General features: G+C 35.1%; 2 protein-coding genes across 2 annotated transcripts; one reads left to right on the top strand and one right to left on the bottom strand.

Moving 5' to 3' along the window:
- Window positions 1-7,379: 7,379 nt before the first annotated feature.
- On the top strand, window positions 7,380-8,988 carry LOC125827369 (intracellular protein transport protein USO1-like). The gene is made up of 2 exons (XM_049506687.1): window positions 7,380-7,765; window positions 7,902-8,988. The coding sequence occupies exons 1-2, from the start codon at window positions 7,681-7,683 to the stop codon at window positions 8,750-8,752; spliced, it is 936 nt and encodes a 311-aa protein (XP_049362644.1). The 5' UTR covers window positions 7,380-7,680; the 3' UTR covers window positions 8,753-8,988.
- A 189-nt stretch (window positions 8,989-9,177) lies between these two features.
- LOC125827379 (protein BREAST CANCER SUSCEPTIBILITY 1 homolog) lies at window positions 9,178-16,075 on the bottom strand. Its single transcript, XM_049506698.1, has 14 exons — window positions 16,020-16,075; window positions 15,875-15,928; window positions 15,729-15,799; window positions 14,331-14,444; window positions 13,355-13,842; window positions 12,806-12,916; window positions 11,736-12,701; window positions 11,514-11,614; window positions 11,026-11,212; window positions 10,854-10,948; window positions 10,632-10,758; window positions 10,376-10,541; window positions 10,143-10,261; window positions 9,178-9,723 (listed from the first exon to the last, which is right to left on the bottom strand). Exons 1-14 carry the CDS (start codon window positions 16,073-16,075, stop codon window positions 9,382-9,384), a joined length of 2,997 nt encoding a protein of 998 aa, XP_049362655.1. The 3' UTR covers window positions 9,178-9,381.
- Window positions 16,076-24,432: the final 8,357 nt, after the last annotated feature.

Genomic DNA, 24,432 nt, shown 5'->3' with positions numbered 1-24,432 from the left:
AAACTCATCTTTACTTTCTCAAAAACTCAGTTTAAAACTCAAGTGTTGGCTTTGAAAAACTTCTCAAGATTTATAACTCAAAATAGGGTACATGCTGAATTATGGACATGAACAAATCAACTCAAGAATTTCAATAAAAATATAGAAACTCAATAATTAGGAGTAGAATTTTTAAAAGAACCATGAACTCAAGAACTCAAATCAACTTATTTCAAGAATACTCAAATCTAGGGGTAGAATTATAAATTTCTCTTTTACTGATTTGAAAGAAGATGTAGGGCGTGAGGACAAACTAGTCCAACACTATGATAGCCTTACATACCTGGAAGAACAAGGTTCTTGAAGAATCTTGAAGAAGAACTTGATTAGAAGCTTTGAAACCCTAGCTTGAAGGTAAACGATCAAGAAAACCTTTCTTGAGATTCTTGAATTAGTTTCTTGAAATCTCTATGGCCAAGAATTATGATTTTCATTAGTGATTCATAATTGTATGGAGGAATTTGAGTTGAAAGGAATGGAATTCTTGGAGAAAGACTTACCTTGAAGAAGAATCTTGAAAAAGATTGCAAGAATCTTGAATGGAGTCTTCTACTTTGATTTTTCCTTAGGGTTTTGCCCTAGAGTTTGAGAGAGAAGAGAACGATGGATTAAGGGTGTCTTTGGTATGAAGGAAAACATTTTCCGGAAAATATTTTCCAACTTTCTCCTGTTTGGTTGGGCAAAATGTTTTCCAAATCAACTTATTTTCCTCAAATTTAAGGAAAATGACTTTCCTTCAAAAATTAAGGAAAACATTTTCCAAAGCTCTCATCCAATTTCAAATTACAATTTTTCTTCTGAAAAAAATCAGTTTTTTTTGTTGAAAAAAAATAAATTTAAAGGTTTTTTTAAAAAGAAAATACTTTCAACTTCTATTTTTAATTTTTTTTTACCATACCTTCACCCCCTACCCGCCCCCCCCCCTCCAAAAAATATTAATTTGTTTTTAAAAAATATTCTCAATTTCAAATTTTATTTTCATCTCACCTCCACCCCTACCCTCAACCCCCTCCCCCAGCCAACACTCCACCCCCCCCCTCCCAAAAAAAATTCAAAAATTAAAGTTTGTTTCTAAAAAATATTTTCAAATTCTTATTTTTCATCCCACCCCCCCCAAAAAAAAATATTTAAAGTTTGTTTTTAAAAAATATTTCAATTTCTAATTTTATTTTTTCACCCCAACCCGCGACCCCCACTCCTCCAAAAAAAATTTAAGTTTGTTTTTATAAAATATTTTCAATTAAGTTTGGTTTTAAAAATATTTTCAATTTCAAAATTTTATTTTTTTAACCCATCTCACCCCTCCCCCTCCCCTCTCAGCTAGCCCCACCCCCACCACCCTCCCCCCAAAAAAATTTATATTTATTTTTTAAAAATATTTTCAGTTTCAATTCAAAAATTATTTTCTACTCTAGTAAAAATAAAAGATATTTTTCTCAAAAATATTTTTCATTCATAAATCAAACACTAAAAAAAAAATTCCGGAAAAATGTTTTCTACTCACCAACCAAACATGAGAAAATAAGTTCAAAGTCTACTTGTTTTCCAGGAAAATATTTTCTAGGAAAATTTTCCATGGAAAACATTTTCATTCATACCAAACACACCCTAAAAGATGAAAATCTGATAGTTTTGAGTCTTTTATTAGTCAAGAAATTCGTTTAGGATTTTCTTGGAGGTAAAAAGACAATAACGATGCTTTTCAATGCTTTCCCGTCGGCTAATTCGTAACAGCACTATATCAGGTTACTAAAATAGTCATAACTTTTTACTCAGAAATTGGATTGACGCGAAATTGGTAGTGTTGGAAAGTAGATTCAAATACCTTTAATTTGATAGGTTAGGGCCCACGTACCTCTTTATATTCTAAGAGATATGGTCGTTTGAAGTTGACCCAAATAGAATCTTACATCAAAACTTAATCGATAAGGAAACTTCAAGAACACTTATCAAGAACTCATCAAGAAATTAAATGGCTCAATATGTATGGATAGATTCGCAAAAGAAACTCATGATTGGCATGTGGGTGAACAAATCCAGCACTATGGAAGCTTACATACCTCAAAGAACTAGGTTCTTGGCGAAATCTTGAATTTCTTCAACGAACGCTTGAAACTTTGAACTTTTTCTCCTCTTGAATCTTCTCTCTAAACCCTAAACGTTTTGGGGATGAATGAAACTGATTCTAATCAGTTTAGACTCCTAAAACCTTACTAAAAACGTTTAAATCTGATTGGGTAAGGAAAAGACCAAAATACCCCTCATATTTCTAGGCAACTTTCCTTATTTGGACAGCCCAACTTCAAACGGGAATATCTCTCTCATACGAGCTCAAAAATTAGCAAACTTGACGGCGTTGGAAAGAGGATTCTAAGACCTTTAATTTGATATCTTGTGGGTCTCCTAACTCGTCATGTGCTAAAAGTTATGGTCATTTGAAGTTGACCCAAAACTTAAAAGAACTAAGGAATGACTTGAATGAATTCTCTTTAATTCTTTTTGGAACTCTAGGTGCTATATCTAGTGACCTTAACACTTAAGAAAAAATTAAATTTCTTGATAAAAACTTACTCACTGCAAAGGATGGTTCAAGTCTTAGCTCAAAAAAAAAATCGGGGTGTTACAACTAATGTTAGAGTGTAAATCTCATTGGTCAGACATACACCACGCACATATAGATGTATCGATTTTATAAAGGGTCTATATATTTTGACAACCAGTAAATATTTAGATATTCAAGTTTTACAAAGGTAACAAATGTTCTAATTGCTACTTTTTCAACGGTAACATCTAATTTATTTACAATTCTTTAAGGGGTCGTTTGGTAGAGTGCATATTCAAATAATGTTTGTATTAGTTATATTTGGATTAGTTATACTTAGATTATTTCTTATACATTGTTTGATTTGGTGCATTAAGAATAGCATGCATGATACCCTTCACAATTTTAGTAGAGAAAATTTTAATTTTTTTAGGACAATTGGGTCTTTAATTATTTAATTCATGCATTAAAATCATTGCACTACGAATATCATGAATTTTCATATATTAATAAGACATAGCTTAATACACAACGAGTGGACTTGATAATAAACATTAAGATAGTCTACAAAATGTATGTCATCTTTTGATTGATTTATATTAGATCATGAGTAATTTAAATAATAGCTTACATTAAATTGGCCAAAATGTTAGGGGTAAAAAAACAGTAGCTTGACATATCCAATATCTTGATTACAAAAACAAATTCAATCAAGTCTTTGCCGCATTGTAGTATAGATAGAGGAAATCTCCACAATAATGATTTGTTCTTAAATTTTACAAAATGATTGTTAAACTCCTCCAAAGAATAAGTCTTTGCCACATTGTAGTATAGATAAAGTGAATCTCCACAATGATGATTTACGCGGAGATCTTCCCCGAGGTGTCTCATAAAATACATGTGGTGAACATGATTGTAAACCTTCACAATACCGTTGACGATGTTCTTGTGTTTATCGGAGATAAAGAACAATTCTGATTCATCGACCACAATCTCCTTCAACTTTTCAAAGAAGAATGTCCAAGATGCATCATTCTCTTTATCCACGACACAAAAGGTAATTGGATAAACATGATTCTCTGTATCTTGTACAACAACACTCAACAGCACACCCTCGTATTTACCATGTAAATGAGTGTCATTGACCGCAATTACCTTTCTCATGTAGGCAAATCCCCTAATACAAGCAGCGAAGGCCATGAAATAATACATGAACCTATGATTATCCCCGTTTACCATGATATTATAGCTAGAACCAACATTAAGGGTTTCAGTCATGTAGGAAAAAGGCGGTAAGCATGAATATCCATTCTCCGATTTCCCTCGGACCATTCCCATGGCAACCTCACCTTCCTTTCAACATTTTCAATAGCTTGGACTACAACGAAAAGAACTAAACATAGCCGTGTGAATCTCTTTAACATTTGGACTCTTGCCATCATGATACATATTTACACAAAGTGAAGTAATGACCTTGATTGAGATTTTTCTATGGCTACTATTGGAATGGTCAATGCCACAATTGTGCTCGTCAATGTACTTGTAGATACGAAATATGTCCGAACACTCATATTTCCTTCCCCGCAATATCCATGCACAGTTGTGAGATACACAATCCACCTTTAAGTATTTAGTACAACTTTTCACAGTAGCAAAATCAAAAGATTTCTTTACCTCCGCTTCGGCTAATAAGAATTGCAACTCATTCTTGCTACTAAAAGTTTGATTTATGCATAAATTAGTTTCATCGGAGAAGGAATGGTTGGATTGTGATCCCAATTCCTGTTCTCTCTATATTTTTTCAGAACATTCGGGTTTGGGATTTTTCACATCTACTGGCTGATTTTCTACATTCATTAGATGATCATGTATATTCATTGAATGATCATCCAAGTTCTCCTTTGAACTCTCCTTTGAATAATCACCCAAGCTCTATTTTGAATGATCACCCAAGCTTTCATTTCCAAACTAATCATTGTCATCGTTAAATGAATTTGTTGGTTCAATTGGAGACCTCGCATTGACATTTATCCTCAATGCCTAGATCCATCAATACAAATATCTAACATGTACAAGCTCACGTGACTATCATTTTTTATGAATGTGGGATGTATTTTTCCCCTCCCATTCATTTGTTAGCTAATCACCAAGTCATTTGGCCCACAGGCAAACTAACCTGCCTCAATTATGCTTGCAATCATATCGTCATATGAACCATTGCGACGCAGCGCAATGGGGATTGTCGTTTTACTAAAAGATTTTCGATTCCAGCTTTTGCGAGTCTCCTCCCATAGTTTCATATAATCACCACTAGCAACAACAAATTCAACTACTGTCATTATAGACTACAAAGATAGATACTAGATTACAGTATCAGTCTTTAACGATCGATGTGATGCGAAATCTGTACAAAAACGTGACTGAATAAAATCGGGTTCAAAATTAAGCTCCTGCAATGGAGAAACGTATTTTTAATGCTTCTAAACTACTGAAATGTATCTACTAATGAGTTATCAAGTGATTATGGAAGATTTCTCAAGCTTCTAAAATGGCAGGAAAAATAATTTTGAAGCTTGATTTTTGAAAGAAAATGGAGTAAAAATGAAGAAATGTGTAGGATGATGATGATTTTACTTGTGAAATGGAAAATATTGCCGAAAAATTCGTTGGAATCGACAAAATCAGCAGCAAAAATGAGCCTTTTTTAATTTCTTGTTGGAGAGTTGTTCTTTTTCAAATAAAATTTTAATAAATGAAAATACACATTATTCCATATTTGTTGGGAAGGATAGGGGGACCAAAGTGTATATATTAAAACTTAAGAGTTGCTTTTGTATGTTGGAAGTAGGTCACATGGGTGATGTCGGGTATATTCCAAATAGGCCAAACACATATACAACCCCTCTAACTTGTCCACATTTTTCATTTTGGCACTTTATCTTAGCCTTGTTCCATTTTAACCCTTGAACTCCATTTTTTATATTCCATTTTAACACGAAATATTATTTTTATGATTTATTTATTTGTATATATATTCTTCAATTGCAACTTCTTATTTTAAATCGACATGTGTCATTTAATTTTAGTTTAAAAATTAAAAATTAATAAAAAATAATTCTTTTTAAAAAATAATAATTTCTTTTTAAGAGTGTTATGTATTTTTGTGTGAAAAACAACTGACGAAATTGTGTTGGTTTTCTTTCTTTAAAATCACCGACAACAAAGTCAATCGAGTTTTAACATTGTTTAGTAGTGTTATTAGCAATGAACAAGAGTCTTTTTTTAGTAGTGTTATTAACAAAGTCAGTTGAGTCTCTTTGAAGATGGGTTTTTTTATTCGTATTGATTTATATTAAAAATTAAAAGTGAGTATTTGCGTTAAATTTAGATAGCCTAGATGATAAGAAAAAATAAATAAGTAGTGTTATTTAATTTAATTGAATGTTTAAGAAAGAAAATCAAAGAACTTTCGTCAATTTATTTTCATGCAAAAATACAGAGAAATATCAAAAAATAATATTATTGTTTGAAAACTTTTATGTTCGTTCACGAATGTTTAATTTTTTAAATTAACAGGCACACGTCTATTTTTTTAAAATAAGAAATTGCAATTGAAGAACATAAATAAAAACAAATCATAAAAATTAGTATAAGTGTTTAAATGGTACAGAAAAAATGGAGTTTAAGGGTTAAAATGGAACAAGGCTAAGTTGGAGTGCCAAAATGAAAAATGAGGGCAAGTTTGAGGGGTTGTATATGTGTTTGGCCTTCCAAATATTTGTGACTAAATGTCCAATTAAATTTTCAAAGTGGCTATTTTGCCAACTATCCCATGACACACTATATCTCAAGTATGATTATGTTGTAATGCCTCTATTTCATCCTTGCAATTGACAGCATCTACACTTCTCGGGTCTAACACGGCCTGTTCATATATATATGCCTGCCGGTTGTATGAGAGTCGAGAAGGCTGACAAGTAAGCTTTATTTGTTGGTGATAGATTCTCATTAAGATGTATATTTAAAAAGGGCATAGGGTAAGTCATATTTGTTGGGAGAAACAAATTCTCTTATCATATTTTCTTGTGTTAGCTAATGGATATAGTTGTTGTTATTATTCAATGATGTCAAGTGGTTGTCTTTCTGAAAGAACTACTTGATCCTGAATTTCTGGAAATGTTTTTCCTAGTTGAGATGTTGAACCTTCTTCAAGTAGATATTGTCTTGACAAAGCATAAACATCCTATATATAACCCTGAACTGTTATAGCAAAGATTTCTTGCCATATAACACAACATTGATAAATCGGTAGAGCGAATTATTCTCCTTGGTTCACAAAATCAGTATTTGTACAGCATTGAGTATATTTACTGTTAACCTAATTTCTAATTGATCACAATATTAACCAACTTCCTCACTACAAGTGAATATAGACTACTTCACCCTTATGGTTAAATGCCTGATCTTCTTCTCTTCTAATTTTTACATTCTAGATGAATGGTGATGTCCTCTTCTTCTTTTTTTAATTAAATCCACAATAGTTATATAGAACTAAAATTTTAAAAAAAAATGAAATGAGAATAGTGATAAGTGAATAAGGTATGGAGTGATCACATGAAGCCAACTGTTGTGTCTAAGAAAGTCAATAACAGGTAAGAGCCAATCAATCAATTGCCAATAATTACGCATAAAATAACTTCCATGAGCCAACCATTTTTCTCTGACAAGCTAACTTCCAACAAAAACATTGAATATTGTAGAAATACAACACAAGTTGAAGAAAAAAAAATATTTTTTTTCCTCATTCTACTTAATAATAAAAATTTCTCAGATAATGAGAGAATAGAAGGAAAGAAGAGAAAAAAGAAAGAGGGTTTGCAAAGCAATCTCTCCTTCTTTGGATCTCTCAAAATCATATTATAATTTAATTTATCTAATTAGTACAATCTTTATATTATATATTTACACTTTAGAAACTACCCTTTTCTTCTTAATTCAGCATTCCAATTCATTTGTATTTATTTCTCTATGTATTTCATTCCTCATAAATATCTTTCTTGAGGATTTTCTCTTCATTTTCCTTTTAGATAATATTGATCATGAGTAGACTCCGCATAAACTCATCTCCTGATTTAATGTCTAATTCAACGTTTGAACAATGTTATGATGATTCAGCTTTAGAAGGTAATGATGTTTGATCATTTTATGTTTGTTTTGTTGTTGGGATATTATTATGTTTTCTTGATTCATTCATATATAATTCAATGAGATATTCATGTTTTGAATTTTTATTCTATGTTGCAAATATCTGTATTTTTAGGGGTTGCAGCCAACATTAAGTTATTGCTAAAGTTGATTCAAGAACACAAAAATGCTTGTAACAAAGAGAAGAACGATGGCCGGAGAATGTTGAGGGTGGCGACCATGATGACCATTCTGGATAGTGTTAGGACGAGAATTCAGAAATGTCAATCTTTTGGTAACAAATCACCATCAGAAGCTGAATCTACTAGTCATGTTCCCATAGACAAGAAGCACCACGAGGTGATGATTGATGAAAAAGAAAAGCTGAGGAAACAGCTAAATGCAAGCTTGGTAGCACGAAAGAGCCTTGAGGTCATGTGTTCAAGCTTAGGAAAAGAAAAAGAGATTATGGCAGCAGAGCTCTCAAAGAAAGTCCACGAGTTGAATGAAATGGAGGACCTCATCAATGATCTCAAAGAACAAAATGAGAATTTAGTGGAAAGGTTACATGAACGTGCCACCAAGCAAAAAGAAAGGAGGCATAGCAGTGATGGAGGAGAATTGCAAGGAAACATTGCCCTCCAAGAGAGAAATAAGGCACTTTCAGAGAACCTCCTAAAGTCATTGAATGGGTATAAGTCCATTAAGAGGAAATGGAAGGATGCACAAGCAGAAAACATGGCAATGCATGCAACCATGGAGGAAATGACAGCAAAAATTGGTGCTGGACTTGCCAGAATCCACAGCTTTAAAGAACGAATGGCCTCTGAAAATGTGCCCTCGACAAATATCCAAGAGGAGATCGTTGAATTAGAGCATATGTTTGAATGCTTTAAAATGCAGGTGGCAGAACATGGTCCAAAAGAAGGGGAATGTGTCAAACCAAAGGTAGATATTAGTGCTTGCAAGCCAACAGTTTTTGCATGAGTAACTTAGAAACAAGTGTTAAAACACAAGGAAGAAAAGATGGTTCTCAAGGTTTTTCTTTGGCATGGTCCAGGATCAAGGTGTTCCACTGAAAATGGAGAAACATTAGCCCATTCTTCTCTGTTATGGAGTCAATGTAATAAAGGAGTCAAGTATATGCTATGTAACAGGAAATAACTAGTAATGTTGTTTTTTTATTCATCTGCAAGTTACAGGTATCCATTTTGTCTTCAGTTCATTAATAATTTGGCCTCATTGTCCTAACTTGCAATGTAACCCTTTTACAAGACCTTGAAGTGCTCTTTATGGAATTATAATGAAGAGCAGAATCCTGAATCTACTTTTTTGGGTGGATGGCATGCAGTTATGGATTGATTCAGCAAGCTCCTCTTTCTGCAGATTTGATCAAACCTTTAAAACTATACAAAACGCAAACTGGACTGGATTTTTATTTAATTTTTTTAGCTTACACATCAACAGAAGAAAAAAAACATGATTTTTGGGGTACAAGTAACTGAATGATCAAAGACATGAACAGTCATTTGGGAAATACTTACTTTTATATAATGACAGATGAAAAAGACCAAGTCTTGTTGCATGATGTGAGAAGCATGGGTAGAAATTTTACACTATTCTAGCTCCAACAACCTAGAGCCAGCAATGCAGTTTAGAATCCATGAGTTGCTGGCAGCTACCGCTCCAGTTGAACTAGCCAAAACTTCTGCATCAGATCTTCTGCGCACTATAATTGAAATTTTTTCACTTCCTTCACACTGATCAAGTTGTTCGTGACTATAAATTACAAACGGTGGAGAGCATCCGCGCGAAAGAATTTCCTGATCCACTGCTATAGGCTTCCTGTTAAGGACAATTCCTCCAGCAGCAATAACAAGGTCATGTAGGTAGCTCTTGTATGAAGGTAAAAAGTCACCCATAAAAAAGAACTTGTATCCATTGAAAAGTTTTGGTTGCTGCAAAACAGGAATTTTGATATTTAACGAATGCATAACAGGACCTTCACAAATGATGTAACTGCAGCTAGCAGAAGATGAAAATGCAGTGAGACCTATAAGCAATCATTCCAACTGAACATCAACTTCTACTTGGTAGATTAATTTAGGGGGTGAGGTGGGGGGTCAATGAATCAAAGGAAATGACAACCTTAATGCTCCAAACATTCTAGTTAAAGTTCCTTTCTCTTAATGGAATAGGAATCTATTTGGGAATGCATACAACCTAAAAGAGTGTTTTATACACAAAAGGACTTAAACGTTACTCTAACCACCACCACTCCAGAAAAACAATTACAACTGTAACAACTATTATCCAAACAAATTGAAATGCACTTGATTAGTTTATTGTTGACGATAAATCTGGAGAAAGATGTAACCTTGTTTAAAATCCTCAATCTTCCAAGCTTAGGCCCATCCACAATGCCATGAGTATCTATTTTAATCTCATATTGTTGCTCATCGATAAATTCTGTGGCTTCCAAGCTAGCAATAATCCCTGCAGGCATAAAAAAGTTAAGATGGACAAAAACAGAAACTAAACTCTGGTTGTAGAGAACACATTTGTTACTCTAACATATTAATTTGCAGTTACGAAAACAAGGTTACTGACAGTCGATGCTCATTATCCATTTCCCAGCCAAGACACCCATCAAATATTTGAGAGTTCTTCGGCATGCTCCTTTCTCATCTGTAGAAGCAATGACATGGGTGACACTTAGGTCCCAGTTCTTGACTACTGTCACTCCAGACAACCTCTTTAATGTAGAAACAAGCTCCTGTAAGTTGAGGATTTAAGTTATCACCAGTTAATGAACCTCATTTGTCTCAAATAACTAAGATCCATGAAAATTATCATGTTTGCTTACTTTTTCATCAGCGGTTAGAGCTGAACAACAGAGCACTAAGTTCTTATTCTTCTTCTGAGACTTCCACTGCAAAGTAGCAGCATTATCAGGTGTTGCTGAGACTTTGGGTTGGTGGATACGAGAATTTCTGCATATTAGAGGCAAAAAGAAAGGGAATAAGTACTTGGAGCCAAAATGTAAAATTTTCAGCTAACAACAGTTCTAAGAATCTGTTAGTCCAACCTTTTAATACTATCTCCAATCTTTGTCTGTTTTCCTGGGATCTCACATGGCAACTTAGAGTTAGCATGCAAAGGGCATAACATAACAAAGTTGTCCTGCAACAAGGAAAATGGAGTAAGTGGCGTTGAATCTTTTATGAAATATAGTTCTGGGGATTGAATTTAAGACGTACAGAATCCCATCTACACTCTGGTGTCAATTTGGCACAAGGAACATGAAAGCTTTTGCGACAACTCGTCTCATAACATCCAAGAGCTGCCCCCTTTACTCCACAGAAAAAACAAGTGATCCTTCGACTCCTCTTCAGTTCAGATTCAAGGTTGACCACATCATCGTCTCCAAAATATACATTAGGGGCCCTGTAGATGTGCATTTCTGCTTTTTACACTAGAAACAATTTGACTAGCAACAGATTTGAAAATGATTTGACAAGGACAAATTACTGTACATTGAACACATTAGATGCAGATAAAAGATTTACACTTCCCTTTTAATTAAAAATACGAAATTGACTTGATTAAACAAGACATTTGTGACACTGATGATGAAATTATCTATAAAGCCAAGAAGTTTCTGTTATTATTGCAGATAATTTTTATAAATTACCATTACCACATTTATATGAAGGAAAGATAAGAGGACCTTCTGAAGAGTAATTACCATTCTGCACAATATTTGTGAACATGTATAACACCTGGTGCTCCATTGACATCTTCTTTGACAGGGTTTCCATTAAGGTAGCTTACCATGACTCCTGAAACCTGAAATTTGGTAACAGAAAATGGTATACAATTAATATACGATCAAAAGGCAGATTTTAAGAATTAAGAATAAATAGAAGGGGGAACCAGAAAAAGAAACACAAAAATCAATGGCTTCTACCTCAGATTCCTCTGCTGAACGGCAGAAAGCACACTGTATTTGGTTTTGGCTTGCCTCACACTTCTGCAAAACTGAATCATTCAAGTTCAAAACAGATTTCTCTGTTTCCAATGAACTGTGCACTCTCTTCTGAATCTTTTGAAGCATAATATTATCCTTGTCAGCAAGCTGCCCATCGTCAGAAAACTTCACTTTTTTCTTCCCATGAAGCTTGTTGCCACTACCGAGCTCACATTTCTTCAGTTTTGTACTAGGAGTAGGTTTCCTGTTATCCATGGGAATCAATCTATTTGCTGATTCGAAAGGCAAAGTTTCATCTTGAGTTTGTGGAATGTTACATGCAGCAGTTTTTTGTCCGCCTTTTGGTCCAAAACAGTTTTTATTTTGTTCACTTAATGATCCCTTGCGGAGTTTATTATGTGTCTTCAAGTCAAGTGTCTCAACACTTCCTTCACTGTGTTTTTCCTGATTCACAAGAGTAGACAAGTTGAAGGACTTCGAGTTATTGCCCTTGCGAAGTCTTTTAGCACCACATAAAGTGGAAATGTCTTCTACTACTGACCCAGTGACATTTCTAGAGGATCTACCCTTTTTCTTGTTTGTCAAATCCTTCTTATTCGAGATAAATGCATTGGCATTATCCTGATTGTTCTTCATAGTTTTTTCAGCTGCTTTTGGTGAAGCATTATGAACTTCTGATACTTCTCCAATTATGCTTTTTCCTTGTTTCTTCTCTCTAATTCTCAATGCCTTACTCTTGCTAGACTTGCAAACAACGTCTTTTCTACTAGTGGTTTTATTTTCAGGAGGAAATAAAGCGGGTGAACTCAGCTGTCCTTTATCAGTACCCTTTTCATTTTCCACAGCTGTTCTGTTTTCAGTTGCTGATGCATTAATGCCACTTTCCTCAACTGAGCGAGCTTGAGTCTTTTCCTGAGCTCCAGCAGAATCAATAGTATCCTTAAGCTAAACCATAAAAGAGAGAAATTAGAGACTAAACAAGTCTGGAAAATGAGAAAGAAGAAAACAGTTTTGACTCCATAGGCAATAATTATACCACAGAGAAGTACCTTCATCTTAAAGGGGCTAGAACAAAGTTCAGGGGAGCAAGCTCTTTGTGTCCAGTCAAACATCTCACTGTCAAAAAGATCTGCTCCACTTGCTGCATCATAGGGTCCACTCTGTATAGCAAAAAAGTGGGAAAATCAATGAAATTTCTTCAAATCAAATACATACAGAAATAAGATCACCAATAAGCTTGACTCTGGATCATAAAACACGAAAGCTAAGTTGAAGGGTAGGAAAGGAGAATAACCAAAAACCTGATTAAAGCGTTTCTATAGTAATATTTTATGTACTGTAAGGAAATTTGAAAAATGAATACCAAATGATAAGAATCATGCAGACTTGGAAGCAACCTCTCTCCCTCATCCGACAGAAAAGGGATGAAAAAAGATCAAAAAGGCAATATAGGAGGACTCAGAAAATCAAACTGTAGAATAGAAGCCTATCCTGCCAACACATCAGGCCAAACAATCAAGTCTTGCCAATTTTCCAGTTTAAGGGTATACTTCATTCTGGAGGGGAAGCAGTTATAAGTTGGATACTATGGTACTTACTTTTGGAGACATTTCGCAGTGAACCTCATCATCCAAGTCCTTCATATCGCTGAAGGATGGAACGGCTGGAGGTGTATCCATGATAATGTCCCCATCTGTTTGCTGACTTGATCTTTCTATATTCTCTTCTCTCAGCCAGAAGAATGGAGATAGTACAGGTTCTCCTTTTTCATTTAGCATAGACCTGTCTCTCTCAATTACCAATGGTTTCTGAACTTCATCGGTGATGGATTTACCATTTCCACCAACTAACTTTGTAGGTGGTGGAGTCTCTGAAGGTGGATATTGTGGCACCTGCACTCTCTTCTTTGTCAGAAAAGAAGGTCTAATAAGATTTGATCCGGAAATTTTTTTGTTGCACCCTGAAGATTTTTTTGAACCTTTCCCTCTTTTTCTCTTCTGATTGCCTGTCGCTGGAGCTTCTGTTACAGTTTTAGGTGTCTCTTGGAATCCACAATTTTTTTCGTCATTAGATTGAGTGTCTTCCCCTGTATAAAAGATAAAGATGCCCCACACCAAAATTATTTACCGAAGTGATAATAACTATGGCCATTGGCCAAGCCAAATTAGCCTCTTCAGAACCATAATTTTGATCAAAACAAATACATTTGTATTATTTTCAAAAACTAAAGAATGAAGATCAGATGCAAAGCAGAGTTACTGGCATCCATACCATCTAATGCTCTACATGAATTACAAATATGATGTCTTTAATGAGGTTGATTATTGACAAAATCAAATTAACTTGATGAGAACTAACTAAAAACTCCTGAATGTCACTTGTTTCAATTGGAAACACAGCAAAACAAAAGCATGCAAGTTTTAACATGAAAGACACACCAGTTCAAGCATGGATTAGCACACCAAACTATCTATTCCAAACACCCTTGTTGAACGAATGCTCATGATGATAGTAGGAACATTCATACATGCAAAGCTTCAGAAGATTGATGAATGACAACTGATTGAATATTACCTGGCAATTTTGATGAAGGATTGGATTGAGTGAGAAACATATTGACTCCTGAAGCGATTTCCATGTTCTTATAGATGCTCACCAAGTTATCCATGTGGAGAGCAGGTCGGATTTCTGTAGCACGAATAATTATAGAAGTTAAACAAGGAAAGAAGAAAGAGTTAAAAATAATCCGCACAGTAAAAGCAACAATGAAAACATTACTCTTGAATTAAGTTTTTGTGTAACTGGACATATAAGTTAAAGCAAATTGAACTGTAATGACTCCAAGAGCACAGGGGAATCTAAAACGAACATGCAAAACGAGGAAACTGGCTTTTCAATCACACGTTACTAGCTAAATTAGAATGTTCTTTAATTGAAAAGAGCAGCCCTACTGATTGATCACCCCTGCTAGCACCTCAACAACAACAACAACAACAACATACCCAGTGAAATCCCACTAAGTGGGGTCTGGGGAGGGTAGAGTGTACGCAGACCTTACCACTACCTCGTGGAGGTAGAGAGGCTGTTTCCGGAGGACCCTCAGCTCAAGTACGACAACCCAAGTAAAATAAGAGGAAACATTATATATGACATAGTATCCAATAAGAGAAAAGTGCATATTCAACAAAGGGGGACAATAACATCAAGAAAATAATGCGAGAAGTGAAACTCAGTAAACGACAAAAGGCTAAAAGATCACAGACAAGAACTACAAGATCGAGGCTAGGACTACTACAAACGCTACCCACCGAAACCCTCGCACGGAAAGACAACACGCTAGCCCTACTAACCTACAACCTTAATACGCGACCTCCACTCCTTCCTATCTAGAGTCATGTCCTCGGTAATGCGAAGCTGAGCTAAGTCCTGTCTAATCACCTCTCCCCAATACTTCTTAGGCCTACCTCTACCCCTCCGCGTACCCTCTACAACCAGCCCCTCGCACCTCCTCACTGGGGCGTCTGTGCACCGTCTCTTCACATGCCCAAACCATCTCAGTCTCACTTCCCTCAGCTTGTCCACCACAGAGGCCACTCCCACCTTCTCTCGGATAACCTCATTCCTAATCTTATCGCTCCTAGTGTGCCCACACATCCATCTCAACATCCTCATCTCCGCAACATGCAGTTTTTGAACATGTGAGTTCCTGACTGGCCAGCACTCCGCTCCATACAACAAGGCTGGTCTAACTACCCCTGCTAGCACCTCAACATTGATTATTCTGTAAAGTATAAATAAACACTCATCATACCATACAACTGCTGAGCTGATTACCATTATTGCAATATACAGAGTCTTCAATGTTTAGGCAATTTTATTTATTGTAACACAAATGCTTCTATAAATTCAAACCCTAAAATACAAATGCGACATTTAAAAATTTGATAAAGGGGTAGAAAAAAAAAACCAAACCTCTGCGATGAAATGGAACTTTGCACACCGGACAATTGGACCCAGATTTCATACCAGTCTGAATACATAAACTGCAAAAACGGAAAATCAAATTATCCTAATTCCCACTCAAAAAAAAAAAACATTTTGTCATGGACTTCACTTACTTGCAAAATACATGATTACATGTAAGTGAAACAGCAGAATTCAACAGACTCAAGCTGTGAACATAGACCAAAACGAAAAAGAAACATTAAGATTATACAGAATCAAAAATTTAAAAAGAAAAAAAATGTAAAGGATGAAGTGTACCAGATGGGGCATTTGAGCTCTCTTCCCATTCTTTCAAGATGCGAAATATCTGCCATTTTCTCCCCCAATAAATCCTGTATTTCTTCGTAGTTTACAAAAACTGTGATTTGTGACTTGTGAGAGAAGCTGAATAGTGAGATACTGAGATGTGAATAATAATAAATCTTAGCAGCACAAGTGTTTTATATTTTTGGGGGAAAACGGGGAATTATTTAAAATTTTAGTGAAAGCGCGCTTATTCTCTCCCGCCACAACATCTGCATTTTTCGCCCTCCTTCCATTCGGGGCGTCCGACCCAGTTACCCTCCTATGTATAATTCGGTATTTACATTCTTTTTTTTCTGGCATTACTTTGTAGCTAGGCATTTTCAATCCTAATTTTTGTCTTATTCTTTAAATATAAAGTTTTCTATTTTTAAACAACCAATGTCAATTCAATTCTGTATTTTACCCTTAAAAAAGAAATAAGTTTCTCTTATTATTTTTATTTTATTTTTATTTTCTTATTTCATAATATAAATCTCTTCTTCTTTTTTCCAAATAATCACCTTATATAATTTTCATGTAATATAAAATTTTATTCTTTTCAAATTCTTTATTTAATATAAAATTATATTTTAATCTAAATTTTTAAATAACATAAATTGCAAACAAATATTATATATTATACATATTAATGGACAATTTCAAAAAAAAAGTGAATTCATTAATTTAATACAATTATGTAAACATTACATAAATACTCAAGTTTCACAATCATTACGTTGCTCCCATAAATGCTCTATTAATGCATTATGGAGATCAAAATGAGTATTTCTTTGGATCATATACTAATTATTATTATTTTCGAATATTGGTGAATTTGAAAATGACCTACTGATTACTAAATTATTGTTGTAACTTTTTAGATTATTATGTTACGTAGTGTCATGACCCAAAGTACACACTAGACGTGACATATCATATAAGGCTCCGAGAGGCCCTACACAAGCCACTTCACATACATACACACAATATAATAGACAAAAGTAGAGAATCTCGTATGAATATGAAATTTGGCATAAAAGCGGAAATCTAACATATCTTGACAAGTCATTCTAATACATCAAAGAAGTGGTCAGGACGTAACCCGTACACCACGTTCAACATCCGAAAACTAATGACACAAGAAAAGTAAAGTAAAGGTGGCATGGTCCTCGGAACATGATGACTCACCAACTCTTCAAACTTTGAACGATCAAGCCACTAGTCACGCACGGGAGGAGAGGAAGTGTCGCACCATATACATTATTAGACAATGTAGGCACAAGTATGCATTAGTATATGAAATGTAATACGTATGATGGATATACATAAAAATACGAAACATGATCATAAGGGGACATAATCGAAAACATAATATGCATGACCAAGATAAATATAGTAAAATCATTTAAAGAAGAATCGTAAACCATGAACATGATGAATAAATCTAAAAATCATGATGAAAGCTTCATAAAATCTTTGAAAGTTAGTTCGTTTTGTGGGACATTAACTTTAATTGATAATAGACCATGTGAGCTACAACATGGAATCCAATGTAACTCCCACATCTAGATGGGAGAGTCTACTTACCAATGGAGAACTATGTATCATGATTCATAGGCTATTTGCGGATCCACTAGCTAGGTCATTTAAGACAATCCTACGGGGGCGCGTAGTTGGGAACTAGAGGGTGCTACTAGAGACTACCCTATTTGAGCCTCCATCTCATAGTTCTCTTGGTGCTAAGTTAAATTCCAACAGAATTAGTCGTAATCATAAACATATCATTATACATGGAAAATCATCATTTAGTTACTAATACAAGCTTAAATCATCATATAGTAGCTCCTTAAACCATGAGTGAGAAAATCTTTCACCCTTAATGTGAGAAAATCTTTCACAATTTTCATTGATGCTTATCTTAAAGAAACCTAGATCATATAACATTCTTTTTTTTATATCATGCACAACCTTCATAAAAACATCATTCATAGATTCATAGTTTCTTCATCAATTCATGGCTTTAAGAGTTCATAGTCAAAAATCATGATCAATGCATGGGTTCATTTGAAATCAATTGGAAATCATGTAATTGAGTCAAAACAATAAATAATAAGATCAAAATCAAATATCGAATCAACACAATTAGAACCCATGGAGAATTGAATGAAAACCTAATCAAATTGATGAAATTAAACTTGGAAAATTGAGAAATCCTCGGAGACAATGGGTGAATGGAACTAATTGATGAAACCCTAAATACCTTGATTATCAAAGCCCAAAATCAATGGAGGAATATGAGACTTGAAGCTTGAAACTCTAATCTTCTTCTTGGACTTGAGAGACTTTTGGAGAGGATGAACGTGGATGGAATTTGGGGATTTGGGGATTTGAGTGAATGATAGGGTATGGGTAGATGTAGAAATAGAAAGGTAGTTATAGGAATAAAAAATTAGGGTCAAAACGACATAGTATAGGCATTAAATGCGTAGAAAAATACTCAAATACCCTTAATAAATATCTGTTGGAAGACACCTACGACTCCGACCCATGGTTCGTAAGAATTCCTATGGACCGTCCTGGTCAGTTGTAGGATCAACTACAGAGGGACAAAAATCTTGAACAATTGAACGAAAGCCTTGTATGAATTGATAACTCCCCTACGGTCCGTAGGCCCTTCCTGAAGAACCCTCTTCCAAAAGATTTCACAAAGTCATAGACCTCTTCGATGGATCCATTCCTACGGGCTATAAAACTTTCTACGAAACGTCCTGGTTGTCTGTAGGAAAGTTAAGAGACCCAAAATTTGTCATCCCTTCAAGACCCTTCCTACGACTCCCTTCTACAAGCCATATGACCTTCTACGGTTAGTAGGTGGGCTCATAGGAAGTGATCTAGTGCTAAGTTTTTGTAAAATTTCTCATTCCACTCGACTTTCCAATTTTCAAGGTGTTGCAATATCTCCCCCTTGGGAATATTCGTCCTCGAATGAGACGCAAGTTAGCATGAATAGAGTAGGAGAGAAACTAACACCCCTAACATGAATGAAACTCTTATCATAATGCACATAAAACATCGAGAAGCACTCCAAGCTAAATCATAACGTCAAAAATCAAGTTTTTTATGAATCATGATGCATATGGAAATATGAGAATGACTAAACACCTGAATCTAAAAGAATGAACCATGAGGAACTAATACCTCGGGCTAGAATAAGAGCGGAGGGAAAAAGATAAGGATACCAGGACATCATATTGGCTTCGACCTCCCAAGTAGCACCATCAACTAATTGATTCCCCCAAAGAACTTTCATGGAAGCAACTTCCTTATTTCTCAACTTCCAAACTTGTCAGTCTAAAATATCAATCAAAACCTCTTCATAAGAAATATTTTATGTAACTCCTAATCCTTCTAAAGGCACAATGGACGGAAAATCTCCAACACATTTCTTCAATAAAGAGACATGGAACACTAGATGCACTGATGCTATATCATTAGGTAACTCAAGTTCATAAGCAACTTTGTCATTACGCCTCAAAATATGGTATGGTTTTCAAGTAGAATCAATCATCAACTTTAAACTCAAGTTCTTTTTTTTCTAACATCAGCATAAAACTTTTAATTGACTTTGAGCCATTTTCAACCTTTCGCGAATAAGTCGAACCTTTTTCATAGCCTCATGCACCAACTTGGGACCCATCAAAGCAACCTCACCAACTGCAAACCAACCAATAGAAAGGCTACACCTCCTACCATAAAGAGCCTTAAACGATACCATCCCAATGATAGAATGATAGATATTATTATTTTAAGATCAAAGGCAAATGATCATCACAATTACCCTTAAAATCAATTACACAAGCTCTTACATATCTTTCAAAGTTTGTATGGTATACGCTCGGCTTGTCCATCGGTCTGAGGGTGAAAAGTCATGTTAAGTTTCACTTGAGTCATGCCAAGATCCTTTTGAAATGACTTCCAAAATTGAGATGTAAATTGAGTGCCACAATCAGAGATAATGGACAAGGGCACTCCATACAATATTTTTGATAACGCTCAAACTACTCTCTAAAATAAATCCAAAGAATAAGCGGTCATCGTCAATAAAAAATATCCAACTAAGAGTCGAGGTCGAATCTGTCACGACCCAGGAGTACCCCCTAGACGTAACACGACGTACTCGACCCCAAAGGGGTCTTATACAACCCTTAGCATAATCATCGTCATAAGATCATAGGAAAATAGTGCAGAATTTAAAACTTTTCTTTACAATCGAAGTCTTTTATAAAAATGATAGAGTCTATACACTATGTCCCAAACCATCTAATTTACTCAGAATAAAACTCTTGAATACAATCTTAGGGACATAGCCCTTACGACCAAAGTCTAAAACATAAAAGAAAGATAATAAAGGACATGTGGTTGAGCCCTCTTGGGAGTAAGCCTACACAAATTCTTCTAACCAATCTTCATAACACAAAGGCAACTATGAAGCATTATTCACACCAAAGGCAATATCACAATCTATTACCTCAAATCTCACAAGTCACATAGCCATAATTGGCATCACAACTAACCTTTCTCACTCGCTCCTTGTTGCAAGAGACCTACAAGTGGTCATACCCTAAAGACCATTAGATAAGGAATAGGAGAAAGACCTTATGAAGTTAAGCTCTATGGCATGACTAAAGAATGAAAAAGTGAAGTTTTTCCTAACATCCAATAGCCTCTTATTCATAAAATGTGGCACGCTTCACATTTATGAACAAGACTCTACTAGATATTGTTTGAGACATCCTAAAATTATCCCAAAACCTTATGCTTTGATACCAAGTTTGTCACGACCCAGGAGTACCCCCTAGACATAACACGACGTACTTGACCCCGAAGGGGTCTCATACAAGCCCTTAGCATAATCATTGTCATAAGATCATAGGAAAATAGTGCAAAATTTAAAACTTTTCTTTACAATCAAAGTCTTTTATAAAAATGATAGAGTTTATACACTATGTCTCAAACCATCTATTTTACTTAGAATAAAAATCTTGAATACAATCCTAGGGACATAGCCCTTACAACCAAAGTTTAAAACATAAAAGAAAGACAATAAAGGACATGTGGTTGAGCCCTCAAATACAATGAGGACTCACAAATCTTCTTCTTGTTGATCTCCTATGAATCTAGCCACGAGGATGGAATCCAATATCTCCAAAGCCTACACTTGTAGAAAATGTAGAAAAGAAGGGGTTAGCACAAAAACTACTAAGTATGGAAGCCATGCACAAAATCATTAAACACATGCATGAAAAGAGACATTTCATTTGAAATCATGCTATATGCCATTTTTTACCATCATCTTTGAAATAGTTGGAGAATGCAACCAATAAGGCAATTCACATACATTTCATTATAACATGAGAGATATCATTATAATAACAAGCATAGTCTCCAACACTAACATTATACAAATCCCAATCTTCACAATACATAGCCTTCAATCATAAAGTAACACAAAGTCAAATACCAAGATCATCTCATCATTAAGTAATCATCACATAAGCAACCCCTAAGAAACACTTGTGCAATGTATGGTTACTAACATGCATTTACAATGTACAACACAAGCCAACATTACATTCACACTCATTTCATAGTAAAGACATTACCTTAATAACCCCTAAGGAACACTTGTGCAATGTGTGGTTAGCATCCCATAATACCAACCCTACTAAGTACTCCTTTGAAGCTACCTTAGTCATGCATTTCATCTTTAGACCTCATTATAATCAATTGTCACAAATAAGGAAATAGTTATGTGCTTTACTTGAATTATAAGGAAAGTCATTCATAACAACCATCCATTCAATATACATGCATGCATTCAAATCTCATCATAACACAAAGGAACTATCCCATAACCTCCTACTAAGTCTACTTGTGCAATGTAGAAGTGAAGTCCCATACCCCCACTCCTACTAAGTAAACTCACCAAGAAGTCATAGTGTAGTTCATGTCTCATTCATTATCTTCATTATATAGGGAAAATAACATTAACCGACATAGACCATGTGAGCTACATGGAATCCGGTGTTCTACCCCCACACCGAAAAGAGGGTGTCCTACTTGTCTAAGGTAGAACTAACATGTTTAGCTTTTAGGTGGATCCACTAGATAAAGACCTATGTGGACACATAATTATGGGATAAGGAGATTTCTACTAGAAACCCGAACTTCTAGCGTAAAAGGTTTCCATCTCATGAGACAACCTATGTTGGGAAGCCGGACTTGCTAAACGTTAAAGCTTCCTATCTCATTGTTCATATCCATTCGGTGCTAAACCTATTTCCCTTTAAAAGCCATTAAGCCTTTGCTTAGGTTCATGTTCAATAGAGAATGCACTAGGCACTCAAACCAACATTCATCATAATAGCTCAAAGATTCATTAAGTTAGAATGTCCTTTCACTTTAGAACCATCAACAAGTGAGTAAACCTTTCACATTATCATTCCCAATGTTTTCATGAGAATTAGCCTTTCAATCAACACAATAACATCCTCATCATCCTAGACAAATTATACATTTCATGCATAATAATGTGTAAATGTGCATATGAGAACTATCCTTTCAATTAACACCATTGATACATCATAATCATGTTTATGCATGAAGTATGTGTGTGTAATTGTCCTTGCAATGACACAATCAACAACATTATCATCATAGACACTTCATTCATAATTAAGTGTAAGGGTAAGGGAAGAATGGCCTTTTCAATAATACCACAATATTCATAGGACCTTCAACTTCTAAGTAAATCATGAGTTCACACACAATCTTGTCAACATGCACAAGACCTTCACAATATGCCTTTCAAGGGGCTATGGACCAACTCATCCCAAACATATAGCAATAGCACAATAGATAAGGAAATACCATGATCCAACAACTCATCAATACATTAATCACATCATGATTGGCACTTTATACTCCAAGTACTCACAAACATGCATATAATATCATGATCAAGCCAATTCATGTTTAGAATCATAACCCTAAACCAATTCAAGTCTAGGTGATCTAATCTAAGGCATTACATGAAGAAACTCATCATTCTTGGAGGATCACCTTTAAAGCCTCAATTTGTCTCTTTCATGACACAACCCTAGACTATATCAATTCACCTTAGAAATCTTAGGTTAATCAAGTATTCATATAGGACTATACTAACATCAAGTAACTACATCATAATTAAACACCTCCACCTTTCAAGTGGATCAACAAGTTTATATACAACCTTCATCAACATATACAACCCTAGCAAATTGCCTTTCAAGGCTAAGAATCAAGATCAACCCTAACTTCTAGAATTACTATACTATATAGAGAGATATCATGATTCAACAACATAATAAACATAAACATAAACATAGTCAATTGTTAAGTTCCCATGATCAATCAAGTCACACCTTAGTTCACAATTTAGGAAAAAGGGGAAATCATGGGTCCAAGGGAGATTTTCATCAAAATCCATCATTACTCCATTAATCCAATCATAAATCATAATAATCAATCAAAATAAGCCTTAATTAAATAATTGAATTTGTTTTGGAAGAAGACCCATGACTAGATTGAAAAACCCTAGAATTGGAGGATTTAAAAACATAGTTGAAGGGGTTTCTTGGTGATAGCTAACCAAGGAGGATTTAAAAACATAATTGAAGGGGTTTCTTGGTGATAGCTAACCAAGAATGAAGACCATCCATACCTTAGGTGTAGAATCCTATCCAATTCATATGAAAAAACCCTCTTCTTTAAGCTCTAGCTTGATCCCTTCCTTTGTTCTTCAATGGAGTCTAGAGAGAAGATTTTGGGAGGGAAGTAGTTGGGTTTTGATTTGGGATCTTGGGTTATAATGACTTAATGAGGTGTTTATGGACTTACAATAGTTTATATATATGTATAATTACTATATTACACGACTCCTACACAAAACAATTAATAAAACAATTACTTAAACTAACCTACCTAAGGCTGACTTAAGGCAGCCTTCTAAGTGCCATTCACGAGATCCCCATCCACGGACCGTGGATGAAACCACGCCCCGTACTGTGGGGTCGTGGTTTGGGTCTGCAACCTGGACTTGGTGGCCTTGACCTACGGAGCAAGACCACGAGCCGTAGATCAATCTACTGGCCGTGAATTGCATCCGTAGTTCACAAGATTCTGCCAACTTTTGTGAACTTAGGCAGTCTTGGGGGTTAGACTTTAGGGTCCTCCCCAAGGACCTTTGGTTGGTCTTTGGGGGGTCATACCTTGACGTTTAACCCCTAGACACCTCAACCTAAGCTCGAGAAGTCAATATACATCCTAAAACCAAACATCAAACTCA

The sequence above is a fragment of the Solanum verrucosum genome, unplaced genomic scaffold (genome assembly GCF_900185275.1).
Source record: "Solanum verrucosum unplaced genomic scaffold, falcon-dt-bn FXZP01000295.1, whole genome shotgun sequence".
Lineage (NCBI taxonomy): Eukaryota > Viridiplantae > Streptophyta > Magnoliopsida > Solanales > Solanaceae > Solanum > Solanum verrucosum.
Note: the sequence above shows the minus strand (reverse complement) of the source record. Positions and strands in the feature narration are given on the sequence as shown.